We start from the raw sequence: 16090 nt of genomic DNA, 5'->3' as shown, positions 1-16090 counted from the left end.
CCAAAGCTTCGGGGGCTGGACTTCTTCATCATCGGCCAGAAAACCTCTGTAGAGCTAAATTGACAAGATCATTTAGGTTTAAACTTCACTTGATACATAAAAGTCCACACCGTATTTTACTTAACTCCATCAGGTGTTTAACATGCGGGTCCTTCCTACACGTCGACCACGACCAACGATGGCCGCCGTTTCGAAGGCCTGCCTCTGGGTTCAGTGGTCCGCGTATATTGTCAATTCTAAACTCTGCACTATTTTCTCTCCTTGACAAAGCCACAGCAGCAAAACCATGGCCAGGTTAAAGCATAAATACTGATTACCTGATCATGTGACCCAGTAAGCTGACTGAGCCCGAACTGCTAAGCTTTCTGTCTGCGTCACTTCACCGCCTGGATGCGCAGTAATTGCTGCTGCTCTGTCTTCTATATCTCACTGGCTGAATTTCCTGGACACTACCTCTGCTTTGGTGCTATCCTTCCCACCCCACCCCCCAAGTTCCTCTGATCACATGACCCAGTAAGCTGACTGAACCCGGAACTGCTAAGCTCTCTCTCTCTATGATATTTCATTATCGGAAGCAGTGTGAGCCACTATAATTTTCTGTGCTCTTTTTTCTCGTCCATCTTGGGCACTGATTCATCGCTATGTTTTCATGCGAGCCCTCGCTCTGTTAAGCCTTTTACTGTTATCTTGGTGTTATTTTAACTTTGCTATACCAACTTCTCCATTTATTCAGGAATTCCTCATCCTAGTGATATGGAACAACTGACAGTCTCTTTTTGGCTCCCATCACTTTTCTCCCCTGCTAGTTTTCCCACTCCTTCCTCAGTCACATCTAGTCCCTCCCCTTCCCATGAACTCCACTCCTATCTCTACTGGCCTTCTAAACTGCAGATCTCTTAAAAACAAGTCTTTTCTTAATTATGAATTTAGAGATCCTTTCTGCTCTTTGCTTTGTCTACCTGAGACTTGGGTTTGAGGCGAAGAGGCTCTCCTTTATAGTTGACTCCCGACAAATTTTGACGTCTTTTCTGTTTCCCGCTCATCCAAGTCTGGGGATGTGTGGCTATTCTACATGCTCTAACCTCCCGGTTTCAGAAATCCCCTCTCCGTTTTCCAACCCAGAACTTCTCTTAGTCAAAACTGGTTTAACTCAACCTTTCTATGTCCTCCTATTTTATTGTCCACTTTCTCTCTCCGTACAGCAATGGCACCCTTGCCTTCAAGCCATTGCTGATGCCACAGTCTGTTTTCCAAATTTAATTTAGGGGATTTCAACGTTTATGTAGATAATCCCAATGGTCAAATCTAGGCTATTTCTGGATTTTCTGTCTGATCTGTCTCTTCACCAATGGGTCACGTTTCCCCACTCACACTGCTGGTCATACTTTAGATATTCTTCTTACTTTGCAGGATTCCTCACTTTCTCTTAGCTCTCATTATTTCCCCTCTCCTGATCTGATCACTACTTTCTCTGTTTTGACCTCTATGGCCCTCCTCCAACTCAACAACCCCCTACCTGGTCACTGGCATAGACCACTCTCTTATATTGAAACTGATTCTCTTTCTCCATCATTATTTTCAACTCCCCCCTACCCGCCTCCAAATCTCTTGATGTCAAAACTGAATCTTAGAACGTCATACCTGAACATGATCTACATAGTATTACCCCCAGATATTTTCTCAGCCCAAATCTGTTCGTGGTCAACCTTGGCTCTCCTCATATCTCATGCAGCTTAAGTGCTAATTTCGACACGCTGAGAGAGTATGGAAAAAATCCAGAACCCCACTGACCTTCAGAAATGTAAGACTCTCCATTGTGAATATAACTCCATCTTGAAGAAGTCAAAAAGAACCTACATTTCTAATAAACTTCTGAAATCACCTAATCTTGCTAGAGAACCATATTCAATTTATCAACAGATGTATTCCTTACCTAAAGGCCATTAGACAATCCACACACCTTCGGCAGAAACCCTCTCCCTATTTTTTCATTACCAATAGTGACACCCTTCTTAAATCCTTTTCATCCTCAGTGGGTGGTGGAAAGTGCTTCCCGCTGCATGGCCACGCGGTAAGGGTTATTTTACTGTGTGCCCATTGGCGGGGCATTTTACCTGCTGCAGTAAAGAGGCCCCTGCCGCTACCACAGGGCCCTTTTTCCTGCAGCTTAGTAAAAGGACCCCTTAATCTCTCTGCTATGGCCTTGTCTTCCCTGAGTGCCCCTTTTACCCCTTGATCATCTAGCAGTCTGTGATTCTTTTACTGGCTTCTTGCTTCTAAGATACCTAAAAAAAGTTTGTTTGTTTTTTTTTGTGCAATTTCAACAAATTAAACAATTTGCTTAGATTACTAGTTTTATACATTTTCTCTTAAATTTCTATTTGTCTTTCATCTCATAGTGATGTGGACTTAAAGTATGGGATAATACTTTTTTCTTTTCTAAATTTCTTTATTTGCTGTACAAGTGATATTCCTAAAAAAGTTTTTATTATGTATTTTTGCCTTCAACACAATCTTCTTTTCAAAGTCTCTTTGCCTTCCTTGTCAGTTTGGTGGTTTTTTCGACAACGTTTACTGACCGAGCAAGACTCTTTCAGCTTTTTTTTTTTTTTAATTTGTACCCCGCGCTTTCCCACTCATGGCAGGCTCAATGTGGCTTAGGTACTTATTTGTACCTGGGGCAGTGGGGGGTTAAGTGTGTACATCTTGATGCTCTGAGCAGGCATTGTACTGTGTTCTGTTAGTGGCAGACCTGTATCGCTTAACAAGGCAAGCTGCAAGGATTTGTGACCCTTGATGCAGGCGATTGTTTGCTGAAACACGGCCCGTGTCAGGTCACATACACACATACATACATACACACATATACATATATATATATATATATGTTTGTTTTTAAGGCATGGAATGCTGAGTTCTTCCTTTGAAAATAAATCTTGTGTGTGTGTGCATTATATACACGTATGTATATGTGTGTGTGTGTGTATATATATATATATATATATATATATATATATATATATATATATATATATATACATACACACACCCACACAGGAGAAGTAAGAAGAGAAAAGCCCTTAAAAGGCACAAAAACCTCCTTTATCTTAAAGCTCGTATCACTTGACTTTCAGGTCAATAAAAGATCAAATTCAAATTCTACTGATGACACTGCACAGCAAAAACTCTTTACAAAACACTGTCCAGACACCCCCCCCCCCCCAAAAAAAAAAAAAAAAAAATCAATCTTATCTTGATGCAGGTCTGTCAGCAGCCATTCATCCATATCACCCATTATTACTGTTGCCAATTTTTTTTTTTTTTTTTTTTACCTTCCCTAACTTTTTTTTTTAAATGATAAAATGTCATCTGTTCATTCTGACCAGGTAAATAATAGTATACCCCCACTGCTATTCGCCTTCCTTGCACACAGAATTTCTATCCATAAAGATTCCACAGTGCATTTTGTTTCCTGCAGATCTTTTATTGTGTTTGACTCAATGCCCTCTAATATATAGGACTATACCTCCACCAATTTGATCTATCATATAGTGTGATGTAATCTGTACACAATATAGGTTAGATCAAATTGGTGGATGGGTGGCTTAAGACTAAGGGCCCTGTTTACTCAGCCGCGCTGTAGGCATGCTAAAAGGTTTGTGCGCCTACAGCGTGGCTTAGTAAACAGGGCCCTAAGTGCATTAAAGTAGGGATATAGCTACCATTCAACTTAACATATGCTGCATCAATATTTACAAATATACTTATGGAAATCAGGAGAATTCTTCTGTAATCAAGTGGGTACTTAGTCCATGTAAATCCTGAATTCAAGATTAATTGGATCATTTGTGATCAAATGGCTATAAATCAAGTCCATGATTACATCACTATGGCTTAAAGAGCATAAATATAAAATCAGACTTGAGTAACAGCATATTCTACAGCCCTCTAGCATATCCACAACTGCTACATCTCACCTCATCAATATAAAGACGGACATGGTCCCCCACGCGCAAGCTTCCATACACTGTTCCAATATGGAGCACATATCCGCCGCGTACCTGCGTGTTCTTCACAGTGAATTCTGTTCTCTAACACACAGGAGAAAAGAAAAAGAAATAAAAGTGGTAAGAGCACATGTGCAGGATCTGGGCCTCAGGACCCATGGTATCCAAGTGCAAAACCTGAATGAGTATTATCCCCTAAACTAACTTCTCTCCACCATAAAACTCTGCAAAGTGGTATAATATTCTATGATATAGCTTCAAAAATGAAGGTAGGTTAGAAAAATTTGCTGGTATCACTATGTAATAACCAACGAGTCATTCTTCACTGGAGGCCTTTATGAATAGAACACAATTCTGATGCATGCAAAAAGCTGTGCAGAATAAGTAACAGTCGCTCTTCAGTCTGCTTTCTAATTCATTGTCATCAAGTCCGTGTCAACAGCAGGACACAGTGTGGCTTGCAAAACCTGTAAGAATTTATTAAGCTGTCAATCGCAGACAAGAGGGATCATGCTAGATAAACTTTCCTCTGTTTAAGTGTATTAAACCTTGGATTTTATGCCCACTTACATCCTCACTGCTTTCATCCTCCTTCAGCATGAAGCCTTCATCATAAGTCTGCCCACCCTGCTCTGCATAAAAGCAGGTCTTGTCCAGTACTAGGCCACATTCCTGGCCTGTGGTCACCTCTTCCACGAACATCTTCTCACGGCGAATCTTTTTCACTGTTGCTACAGCACTCTCAAACTCTAAATAGAACAAAAGAAATAGGAATTAGTGAAGATACTATATCCATTTTGTCCTAGACAGAGCATGAGGTGGAAGCTGATTAAAGACAGTATACATATCCGTTCTCAAAGGAAGACATGAGAAGGAGAAATGAGACACCACTTGCTTTGCTTTCTTGTCCTGGAAAGATTCAACTGGAGAGACTGACCTGAGATGCTGTATCCCTACTTTTTGGAAGAAACAAGACAGAAACTGACATCAGACATAAACCACTTTTGTAAGGTAGCTTAGAAATTATGTCCAGAATGTGAAGTCGCTTACCTGTAGACATGAATTACACAACTAGGCCAAAATGTCCATGCATGGATCTGAACTGAACTTTTTAAAGAGCTAATAAAAGACTTGCAATCTTTAGTGAGTATATAAAGACTTGTGTTGTAGTAGCCCTGCAACTGCTTCCCATTCCCCAGTTTAAAATGAATAAATTAAAATTAATACAAATATATATCTATGAATAAATGTTTTAGGAAATGTTTTCTAGATCTCTACCTATTAAATCATTGTTAAATGGACCTAAGAGGTGTTCGAGATCATGTTTGAATGCACATCCCCTCTAACAAAACTCTGGAGTGGCTAGAACTAGCTGCACCAAACCTTTCAAGAAAGTAGGTAGGTTCTTTGCATGGGTTGGGGGAGGGAGGAGGGAGAGTGCTCAACATTTGATTTTTCTACTTTTCAAAGCTGATCACCAATTTTAATTGGTCATGGGAGGGGGCAAAATTGGCCATTTTCTCATCAGAAATGTATGTATCCCTTCTTATAACTTTGAAATGGAAGTACCTATGTTCAGAGGTTCCCAAGCCTAAATACAGAGGCCACAACCCAGTTTGGTTTCCAGGATTTTTCTCAATGAATATGTATGAATAAATTTGCATGCACTGCCTCCACTGAATGCAGAGATCCCATTCATATTAATTGTGAAGATCCTGAAAACGTCTCTATTCTATCCTCATCCTTCTCGATCTATCTGCTGCTTTTGACACTGTTGATCACTGCCTACTCCTTGATACGCTGTCCTCACTTGGATTTCAAGGCTCTGTTCTTTCTTGGCTTTCTTCTTATCTCTCCCATCGCATTTTTAGTGTAAGTTCTGGTGGATTCTCTTTCGCTTCTATCTCACTATCAGTTGGTGTACCTCAGGGCTTTATCCTAGGACCTCTTCTTTTCTCCCACTATATTTTGGTGCTCTGATCTCCTCCCATGGTTTTCAGCATCACCTTTATGCTGTTGACTCCCAGATCTACTTCTCCACACCAGAAATTTCAGAAAGAATCCAGGCCCAAGTCTCAGCCTGCCTGTCTACATTGCTGCCTGATGTCTCACCATCATCTGAAACTAAACATGGTAAACACCGAGCTTCTTATCTTTCCCCCTAAACCCACCTCTCCTCTTCCCCCAGTCTCTCTCTCTCTCTGTGGATAACACTCTCATATTCCCTGTCTCATCAGCTCATAACCTTGGGGTCATCTTTGACTTATCTCTCTTCTGCACAAATCCAACAGCCTGCTAAAACCTGTCATTTCTTTATATCACCACCAAAATTTGTCCCTTCCTTTCTCAGCACACTACCAAATCCCTTATTCACATTCTTATCACTTCTCACTTAGACTTCTGCAACTTGCTTCTCGTAGATCTCCCACCAAACCATCTCCCTCTCTCCTTCAATCTGTTCAAAACTCTGCTGCATGACATATTCCTCCCTCCAGTATCGTTATGCTATTAGCCCTCTCCTCACGTCACTTCATTGGATCCTTATCCGTTTTCACATAAAATTCAAACTCCTCTTATTGACTTAAAAAGTGCATTCACTCTGCAGCTCCTCAGTACCTCTCTACTCTTATCTCTCCCTACACCGTGCTGTCTGGGAACTCCGTTCATCAGGCAAATCTCTCTTATCTGTACCCTTCTCCTCCACTGCAAACTCCAAATTCCATTCCTTTTATCTTGCTGCACCATATGTCTGGAACAGACTTCTTGAATCAGTATGGCAAGATCCAGCTCTGGACGTCTTCAAATTTAGATTAAAAGTCTACCTTTTTGAGGCTACTTTGAACGCCTATTCACTTGTTCAGTACCCATGTCTGTTTTATAATTCCGACCTTAAGTAATTCCCTTATCCCTAATTTGTCCTATTTGTCTGTTTTGACTGGATTGTAAACTCTGTTCTGGCTTATATGTTCAATGTACAGTGCTGTGTATGTTTAGTAGCACATACAAATGATAAGTAGCAGTAGTAACAGTAGAGATCAGCCTTGGGCCAGCTCTTTTTAACATCTTTGTGAGTGATATTGCGGAAGGACTGTCTGCTAAGATGTATCTGCAGAAGATACCAAATTCTGAAATAGGGTAGACATCCCGGAGGGTGTGGATAATATGAGTTGGGATCTAGAGAAGCTTGAAGAATGGTCCAGAAATTGGCAACTAAGATTTAATGCAAAAAAATGCAGGGTCATGCACCTGGGTTGCAAAAATCAAAGGGAACAGTATAGTATAAGGAGTGAAGCACTTCTGTGTATGAAAAAAGAGCGAGACTTGGGGGTGATCGTATCTGATGATCTTAAGGTGGCCAAACAGGTAGAAAACCTGATGGTCAAAGCTAGAAGGATGCTCAGGTGCATAAGGAGAGGAAAGCAGCAGGGAAAAAAAAAAAAAAAAAAAAAAAGAGGTGACAGTGCCTTTGTACAAGTCTGTGGTGAGGCCCCATTTAGAATATTGTGTGCAATTCTGGAGACCATACCTTCAAAAAGCTATAAACAGGATGGAGTCAGACCAGAGGTGGCTACAAAATTGGTCAGTGGTCTCTGTCAAAGTGTGTAGACCTTAATATGCATACTCTGGAAGGCAGGCGGGAAAGAGGGGATATAATATCTTTGTAGTAGTAATGTACAGGAGATGAACCTTTTTCAAATGAAGCAAAGGATGAAGTTAAGAGGTTATAGGCTCAGGAGTATCTAAGGAAAAACTTTTTCACAGAAAGGGTGGTGGACTGGAGGGACCAGCTTCCCAGTGGAGGTGGAGACAAGGACTGTGTGAATTTAAGAAAGCTGGGACAGGAATGTGAGATCTCTTAGGGAAAGGAGGAGATAGTGGATGATGAAGATAGGCCATTTGGCCCTTATCTGCTGTCATGTTTTTCTGTTTCTTCTATGAGGAGCCATGGCCAGAAAACATACAGTAGACCATCCCAAGGCTCTGGCTGTTTTAGTGCACCCAGATCTACCATCTCTTATTCTCACCACCGGCTCAAGAATCTGAGAGCCTTGTGCTTCTTTTCAGCAGCTATCTGCTATGATCCTTGGCAGCAGACAATGAGAAAGAAGGCATGGTTCACCAACTTCCAGTCTCCTTGATCCAGAGTATGCCTGTTCAAGAATCTATCTAGACTGTCTCCACCTGTGCTATATGGGATACCAAGACAGCTGATAAGCGCTTCTCCACTCATGCTATCAAGAGCTTCATCTCACTGGCCACCTGAGGATTCTTAGGCCCCTTTGCCAGTTCACGTATACCACAGCTGTGGTGCTGTTAGAGAAATCCAACTAGCTCCATTGGATCATCAGCAAGGAGGCTTGAAGTGCTCACTGTAACATTCTTGCATCCAGATGATTTATTAACCACTTTACCTCGAGTTGACCACTGACCTTGTACCACTTAGTGCAATGACCTTCCCAACTATTCAGGATAGCATTTCATCATGACTGCAGTACACACCTCTGACCACGTTTTCTACCAATCACCAAATTAAGCTTGAACTTGCTTTGTCCTGGAGAGGTAAGAGACTGTGCTACTCATCTAGACAAAAGAACACTGCTCCACAGAACCAAATGTAGGGATGCTGCCATCAGTCCTAGTATCTGTAAATAATCCCAAGCCCCTTGATTCCTTGCTCCAAGCAAATACCAGATTTATAACTGAAATTTGAAGGTTCTCTCCATTGTCATAAAGACCAGCTTATCCTGGTGTCAAATCATGCTCCCAGATACCTCAACTGAGAAGGCTTCAATTTGCTCTTGGCAAAGTTGATCACCCACCCAAACTCCTCCAGCAGAAACATTACCCTGGAGATTGCTATTCAGCTTTCCTCCTTGGACTATGTCCTGATCAACCAATTAATGACATAGGGATGGACTAGTATCCCTTCTCTGCTGCTGTCACCACTACCATCATCTTGGGGAAGATTCAGGTGTTATAGCCCACTGAAGAAGAAGGATCTGAAATTGGAAATGCTCTCCTAGAACTTCAAACCTCAGAAATATTTGATCCTCAATCCTGAAGGGAATGTGAAAGTAAGCTTCCTTGAAATCAAAGCGATGTCAGGAATTCCCCTCTTCTCATTGGCACCCTTACCAAATCACAGAGCTTCCATGCAAACCCTGGAACTCTCAAGTCTGGCTGACCTGCTTGAAATCCTTTGCAGCTGCTCCTTTTAAGCTTTTTGTTTTTTTTAAACCATTTTCCTCATTTTATCACAAGTTAAATACTGATTCAGTAGATCTCTAAGAGTCTTCACTCCTGTTAATAACTCAAATTTGATGATATTATGATCACCATTGCCTAGTGGGCCCATTACCTCTCGCATCAAGTCCTATATTCTACCAAGGAGTAGACCTAAAATTCTACCCCTCTCTTCGGTTGTTGAGCCAGCTGTTCCATGAAGCAGTCATTTCTTTGATCTAGCAACTTTACCTCCGCAGCATTTCTTGACATGACACTTATCCAGTCAATATTGGGGTAACTGAAATCAAGAAAATCTTTCAAAACTGTACCAATTTGTGCTATGTGAACCCCACAATACATTCAATTTTATCTTATAAAAAATGCAGCAAAAAAGACTCAGCCAATTAAGGATAGCTTGCCGACTCAAAAGTGATTAGATAATTTTGAAAATTCGATGAGAGCAAGGAATTTTGCACATTGTAAGTTACTGACACCTTTGATGCTTTTGAGAAAATACTTAAAGAAGTTTTGCAAATGAAAGATGCAGATAAGATTGCAGTTAGATTGTTATTATGTTTATATTCCAAAAATGCAGAATGAGGCCTCAGAAAATATGGACTCTTTAAATTTAACTGAAATTTTAGAGACATCTCAGGATATTATTTCCTCTAGGGCTACACGCCTCATGGGCTTTGTTTCTGAACAAGAAAAAATTTGGATACTCAAGACGTATTTTTCTAAGAAAGATGATACGTTTTGTGGGCAGAGTATCCATATTTTTCCTGATATTACTACAGTTATTCAGTTGATGCAGAAACAACTTCTGGGGGTTAAAAGAAAGTGTGTTAGCTCTAGAAGCAATGATATTTTGAGGTTTCCCTATAAATGTTTAATTACTATGAGTAAAAGGATTACGTTTTCTTTGATTCTTCTCAATTACAGACTTTTCTGTTAGATAGGGAATTGTTTGTGGACAATTAGGTCCTGATTGCACATTATAAAATAAACAAAAATAATAAAGACAATGTAAGAGTGAATAAAGTTCTAAAAAGAAAAAAAAAAAGGACTGAGACAAAAATCACCAGTATATACACCGCGAATTGCTTTACCATTGCTAACAAAAAAAGAAAAAAAAACCTCTACACAATATGAAAGGATGTTCTTTTAGCTCTGATAGCTTCCTTTACCTCATTTTATTTTTAATTATGCCGGCTGTCGTTTGGCCTGCCTTCCTTTTTTTAATACATAGAATATATCTGGTCTGGGATTCCAGGATGTTATTTCTCAATAACATCTGTACCTAATGCAAATTTTTGACCTTCACAGCTACTCCTCTAAGGGTTTTTTTTTTTTTTTTAATTATTCTTTTCATTTTATCATAGTCTCCTTTCTGAAAGTTAAATGGAAACATATTGGATTTCCTGTGTGTACTTACTCCAGATGATGTATCAAATCTGATCATGTTATGATCACTGTTATCAAGTGGCCCCAGCATCATTACTTCCTGTACCAGATCATATGCTCCACACTAAGGAGTAGGTCTAGAATTGTTCCTCATCTTCTAGGTTCTTGAACCAGCTGCTCCATAAAGCAGTCCTTGATTTCATCTAGGAACAATTTTACCTCCCTAACATGCCCTGATGTTACATTTATCCAATTAATATCAGGGTAGTTGAAACTGCCCATTAATATTGTGTTATCCAGTTTGTTAGCCTCCTTAATCTCTGATAACATTTATGCAAATGTCTGCTCATTCTGGCCAGGTGGACAGTAGTACGCTCTTATCACTATCCTTTTCTCCTTTATACATAAAATTTGTATCTATAGGGATTCCAAGGCCCTTTTAATGTATAATGCTACCCCCTTCAATTCAGTCCACCCTATCACTGCAATATAATTTGTACCCCGGTATGACAGTGTCCCATAGTAGAATTGGAAAAGGTACAGCGAAGGGCGACGAAAATGATAGTGGGGATGGGACGACTTTCCTATGAAGAGAGGCTGAGAAGGCTAGGGCTTTTCAGCTTGGAGAAGAGACGGCTGAGGGGAGATATGATAGAAGTGTATAAAATAATGAGTGGAATGGATCGGGTGGATGTGAAGCGACTGTTCACGCTATCCAAAAATACTAGGACTAGAGGGCATGAGTTGAAGCTACAGTGTGGTAAATTTAAAACGAATCGGAGAAAATATTTCTTCACCCAACGTGTAATTAGACTCTGGAATTCGTTGCCGGAGAACGTGGTACGGGCGGTTAGCTTGATGGAGTTTAAAAAGGGGTTAGATAGATTCCTAAAGGACAAGTCCATAGACCGCTATTAAATGGACTTGGAAAAATTCCGCATTTTTAGGTATAACTTGTCTGGAATGTTTTTACGTTTGGGGAGCGTGCCAGGTGCCCTTGACCTGGATTGGCCACTGTCGGTGACAGGATGCTGGGCTAGATGGACCTTTGGTCTTTCCCAGTATGGCACTACTTATGTACTTATGTACTTATTTCCATCAGGTCTCAGAGATGCCTATTATATCTATCTTTTCATTTAGTGCAATATTTTCTAACTCTTCCATCTTATTTCTTAGGCTTCTGAAATTTGCATAAAGACATTTCAAACAATGTTTGTTATCCCTATTTGCAACTTGCTCAGCAATTGACAGTGATAAAGATTGCAAATTATCTGCTCTTTATTTGAAGACACCTAGTCTACTATGGTCTTTATTGCAACCTCGCTATCATGATGCCCTATCTTCCCTGTTTTGGTGATATCTTTTAAAGATACCTTGTTCAGAACCATTGAGCAACTGTCGGCCTTACGCCAGTTTCTAGTTTAAAAGTTGTTCAATCTCCTTTTTAAGTGTTGATTCCGGCACCCTGATTCCACCCTATGCCCTATTATTGCAAAGAAGAGACATTTTATCTTATGCTTCCCAAATGTAAGTATGCAACATGAAGTTTCAAATCAATTAAAAAAAAAGTAGCTCCTTTGTTTACATTATTCAGTAAACAATGTTTTATAAATCTTGAAAGCAGCCTAACGGTTAGAGCAACAGGCTGAGAACTAGGGAAGCCAAATTCAAACTCCCTGTCATGCCTTGTGGTCTTGAGCAAGTCTCTTAATCCTCCACTGCCTCAGGTACAAACTTAGATTGTGAGCTCTCCGGGGATAGGAAAATACCTATTGTCTTGAATATAACTTGCCCTGAGCTATCACTGAAAAAGGCCCAAGCTAAATTCAAAACCCTTTCTCATTCTATCTGAAATCCTTTTCAATATACAGCTCTACTATTAACCATTAGCTAACTATCCCATTGGGCCAAGTTCATCCAGAGTACTAGTGGATGCTTCAGTCAGCTGACCACTACAACATACTCTTTATGGACCAATAAAGGGACAAAGCTGACCCAGGATTTATGTACCAGTACCTTAAATTATCATATTATAAATATGCACTGTGTGGGATACTATTCTCAGTCCATAAGTACATAAGTACATAAGTACATAAGTACATAAGTACATAAGTAGTGCCAAACTGGGAAAGACCAAAGGTCCATCTAGCCCAGCATCCTGTCACCGACAGTGGCCAATCCAGGTCAAGGGCACCTGGCACGCTCCCCAAACGTAAAAACATTCCAGACAAGTTATACCTAAAAATGCGGAATTTTTCCAAGTCCATTTAATAGCGGTCTATGGACTTGTCCTTTAGGAATCTATCTAACCCCTTTTTAAACTCCGTCAAGCTAACCGCCCGTACCACGTTCTCCGGCAACGAATTCCAGAGTCTAATTACACGTTGGGTGAAGAAAAATTTTCTCCGATTCGTTTTAAATTTACCACACTGTAGCTTCAACTCATGCCCTCTAGTCCTAGTATTTTTGGATAGCGTGAACAGTCGCTTCACATCCACCCGATCCATTCCACTCATTATTTTATACACTTCTATCATATCTCCCCTCAGCCGTCTCTTCTCCAAGCTAAAAAGCCCTCTTCTCAGCCTCTCTTCATAGGAAAGTCGTCCCATCCCCACTATCATTTTCGTCGCCCTTCGCTGTACCTTTTCCAATTCTACTATATCTTTTTTGAGATACGGAGACCAGTACTGAACACAATACTCCAGGTGCGGTCGCACCATGGAGCGATACAACGGCATTATAACATCCGCACACCTGGACTCCATACCCTTCCTAATAACACCCAACATTCTATTCGCTTTCCTAGCCGCAGCAGCACACTGAGCAGAAGGTTTCAGCGTATCATCGACGACGACACCCAGATCCCTTTCTTGATCCGTAACTCCTAACGCGGAACCTTGCAAGACGTAGCTATAATTCGGGTTCCTCTTACCCACATGCATCACTTTGCACTTGTCAACATTGAACTTCATCTGCCACTTGCACGCCCAATCTCCCAGTCTCGCAAGGTCCTCCTGTAATCGTTCACATTCCTCCTGCGACTTGACGACCCTGAATAATTTTGTGTCATCGGCGAATTTAATTACCTCACTAGTTATTCCCATCTCTAGGTCATTTATAAATACATTAAAAAGCAACGGACCCAGCACAGACCCCTGCGGGACCCCACTAACTACCCTCCTCCACTGAGAATACTGTCCACGCAATCCTACTCTCTGCTTCCTATCTTTCAACCAGTTCTTAATCCATAATAATACCCTACCTCCGATTCCATGACTCTGCAATTTCTTCAGGAGTCTTTCGTGCGGCACTTTGTCAAACGCCTTCTGAAAATCCAGATATACAATATCAACCGGCTCCCCATTGTCCACATGTTTGCTTACCCCCTCAAAAAAATGCATTAGATTGGTGAGGCAAGACTTCCCTTCACTAAATCCGTGCTGACTTTGTCTCATCAGTCCATGTTTTTGTACTGAGCTAGTTGTTACATGATATAAGACAAAGGTCTGATGGGGGAGGCACTAATATAAGGGACAATAAAGATTTTTTAACTTAGAAACACAATATGATATAACTAGACTTTGAGCCCATAAAAACGGGCTATTATAGGAAAGGGGGGGTTGAAAGGCCCGCCCCCACCGCCGAGTTCGCCGCTGCCCCTCCCCCTCCGAGTTCGCGCCCCCCACGAGCCGTCACCACCCACCTTCCACCCAGCCGGGCCCTCGCTCCGCTATTGAAACAGCGAGGGTCCGGGAACGCAGCACTGAGCTCTGCTGAGCTGCCGACGTCGGCCTTCGTTCTTCTTCTCTGCCTGTCCCGCCCTCGTGTGACGTAACGTCGTCGAGGGCGGGACAGAGGCAGAGAAGAAGAAGGAAGGGCGATGTCGGCAGCTCAGCAGAGCTCAGTGCTGCGTTCCCGGACCCTCGCTGTTTCAATAGTGGAGTGAGGGCCCGACCGGGTAGAAGGTGGGTGGCGGCGGCGACTCGGGTGGGGGGAGCGTTAGACGGCGGTGTCCCTCCCTCAGCAATGCGCAGTACAGACCCTCTGTGTTCCGTCCCCGTCATCACGTATTGACGTGGGGGCGGGGCAGAGAAGATCTCTACTGCGCATTTGCGAGTGAGTACGGTCACTCGCCGTTTATATGTTTGATAGCTAGGTTAGCATGCAAACAGTATCACACAGCTGAACAAAGGTGTAGAACAGTGCAGATTTCCAGCAATGATGTTAATGTACCATAGCTGCCATCGGCATTGGACGCATAAAGGTATTTTGGGGAATCATCAGTGGCTTCCAGCCCCTGGGCACGCAGTTCCTCAATAGCATAAATATCCAACATCAGAAGATCTTCATCGCCAGCTCCTTTGCCTTGAGACTTAATCTATACATGAGGATTAAAACCAAAACCTTAGTTAATTATGAGGAGAAAGAGAGATTTCTATATATTCCAAAATTTGAGCAGTTGGGGAATAGAAATGTGTATGCCCACGGAACAGAGCAAACATGGTATCAGACGGTCATGACAAAATGACATCTAAACAAGGTCTCTTTCATCTAATAATGTATTGGAAAGATGCTGACGTTCATTTGTACTGTGAGAAATGTACTGCAATATGCAATTACTAGATCAGTGTATCATTATACTTATGCAGTAACTTTGCATTTGATTAACTTAATAACTTTTTGAAACTTAATGTATTGCAGCCCCAATAAAAATGATCACTTAAAACTTATTAGTGTGTCTATGCATCTATATAGACCGGGGAGGGTATCCTGTGGCATGCGGGCCGAAAGCAGCCCCTGAGACCATGGGAAGTATACACAGAAAACATGATTAACCAGAGCTTTGGCAATTTTAAACGTTATTTTGCAAATATTTTCAGAATAGCCAGTCTATCAGTTTGCTTTCATCATTTTTAGTTATATTTTTATTATTACAAAACGTCTATGGTACTCTATGCATTCCTGGTTCCAACATTACATAATGTTGTGGCCCGCTAGGGGTAGTACTGACATTCATGCAGCCCTCTGTGTATAAAGGCTGCCCTCTCCTGATGTAGACTAATACAGCCACCACACCGCTTCATTATGTTTATACAACACACAGTCCCCTGAATTCTACACGTCACTAAAAATTGTGTACACAAATTTGGATGTGTGCCCAATTTGCACTTGCAATTTAATTGAAGCTAATTAGCGCCAATAATTGGCTTAACAAGAAATTATTGGCACTAATCAGATTTAATTGGAATATATGTGCCTACATTTTACACACACGAGTTCAAAAAGGGGGGGGGCACAGCGATGGGAAGGGTCATGGGCGAACGGGGGCGCGCCTAAAATTAATTTGCGTAGACATAGAATAAGGGGAAATGCACTTAATTTAGGCACAAAGATTTGCATGTTTCAGTTGGTGCAAATAGTCGCACCTAAAGGTAGGCACAATTCCCGGG

General features: G+C 41.4%; 1 protein-coding gene across 2 annotated transcripts in view; it reads right to left on the bottom strand.

The window, feature by feature from the left end:
- Positions 1–16090, bottom strand: part of AARS1 (alanyl-tRNA synthetase 1) — a 91274-nt gene that overhangs the window by 33019 nt on the left and 42165 nt on the right. For both annotated transcript variants that reach the window (XM_030203615.1, XM_030203614.1), the window contains exons 11-13: positions 14874–15018; positions 4578–4756; positions 3978–4091 (exon numbers count right to left, since the gene is read on the bottom strand). In XM_030203615.1, the coding sequence (XP_030059475.1) occupies positions 3978–4091; positions 4578–4756; positions 14874–15018 (438 nt within the window). The remainder of the gene's footprint in view (positions 1–3977; positions 4092–4577; positions 4757–14873; positions 15019–16090) is intronic.

Source organism: Microcaecilia unicolor, chromosome 5 (assembly GCF_901765095.1).
Source record: "Microcaecilia unicolor chromosome 5, aMicUni1.1, whole genome shotgun sequence".
Taxonomy (NCBI): Eukaryota; Metazoa; Chordata; class Amphibia; order Gymnophiona; family Siphonopidae; genus Microcaecilia; species Microcaecilia unicolor.
The sequence above is the reverse complement of the archived record's forward strand: the minus strand, read 5'-3'. Positions and strand labels throughout refer to the sequence as shown.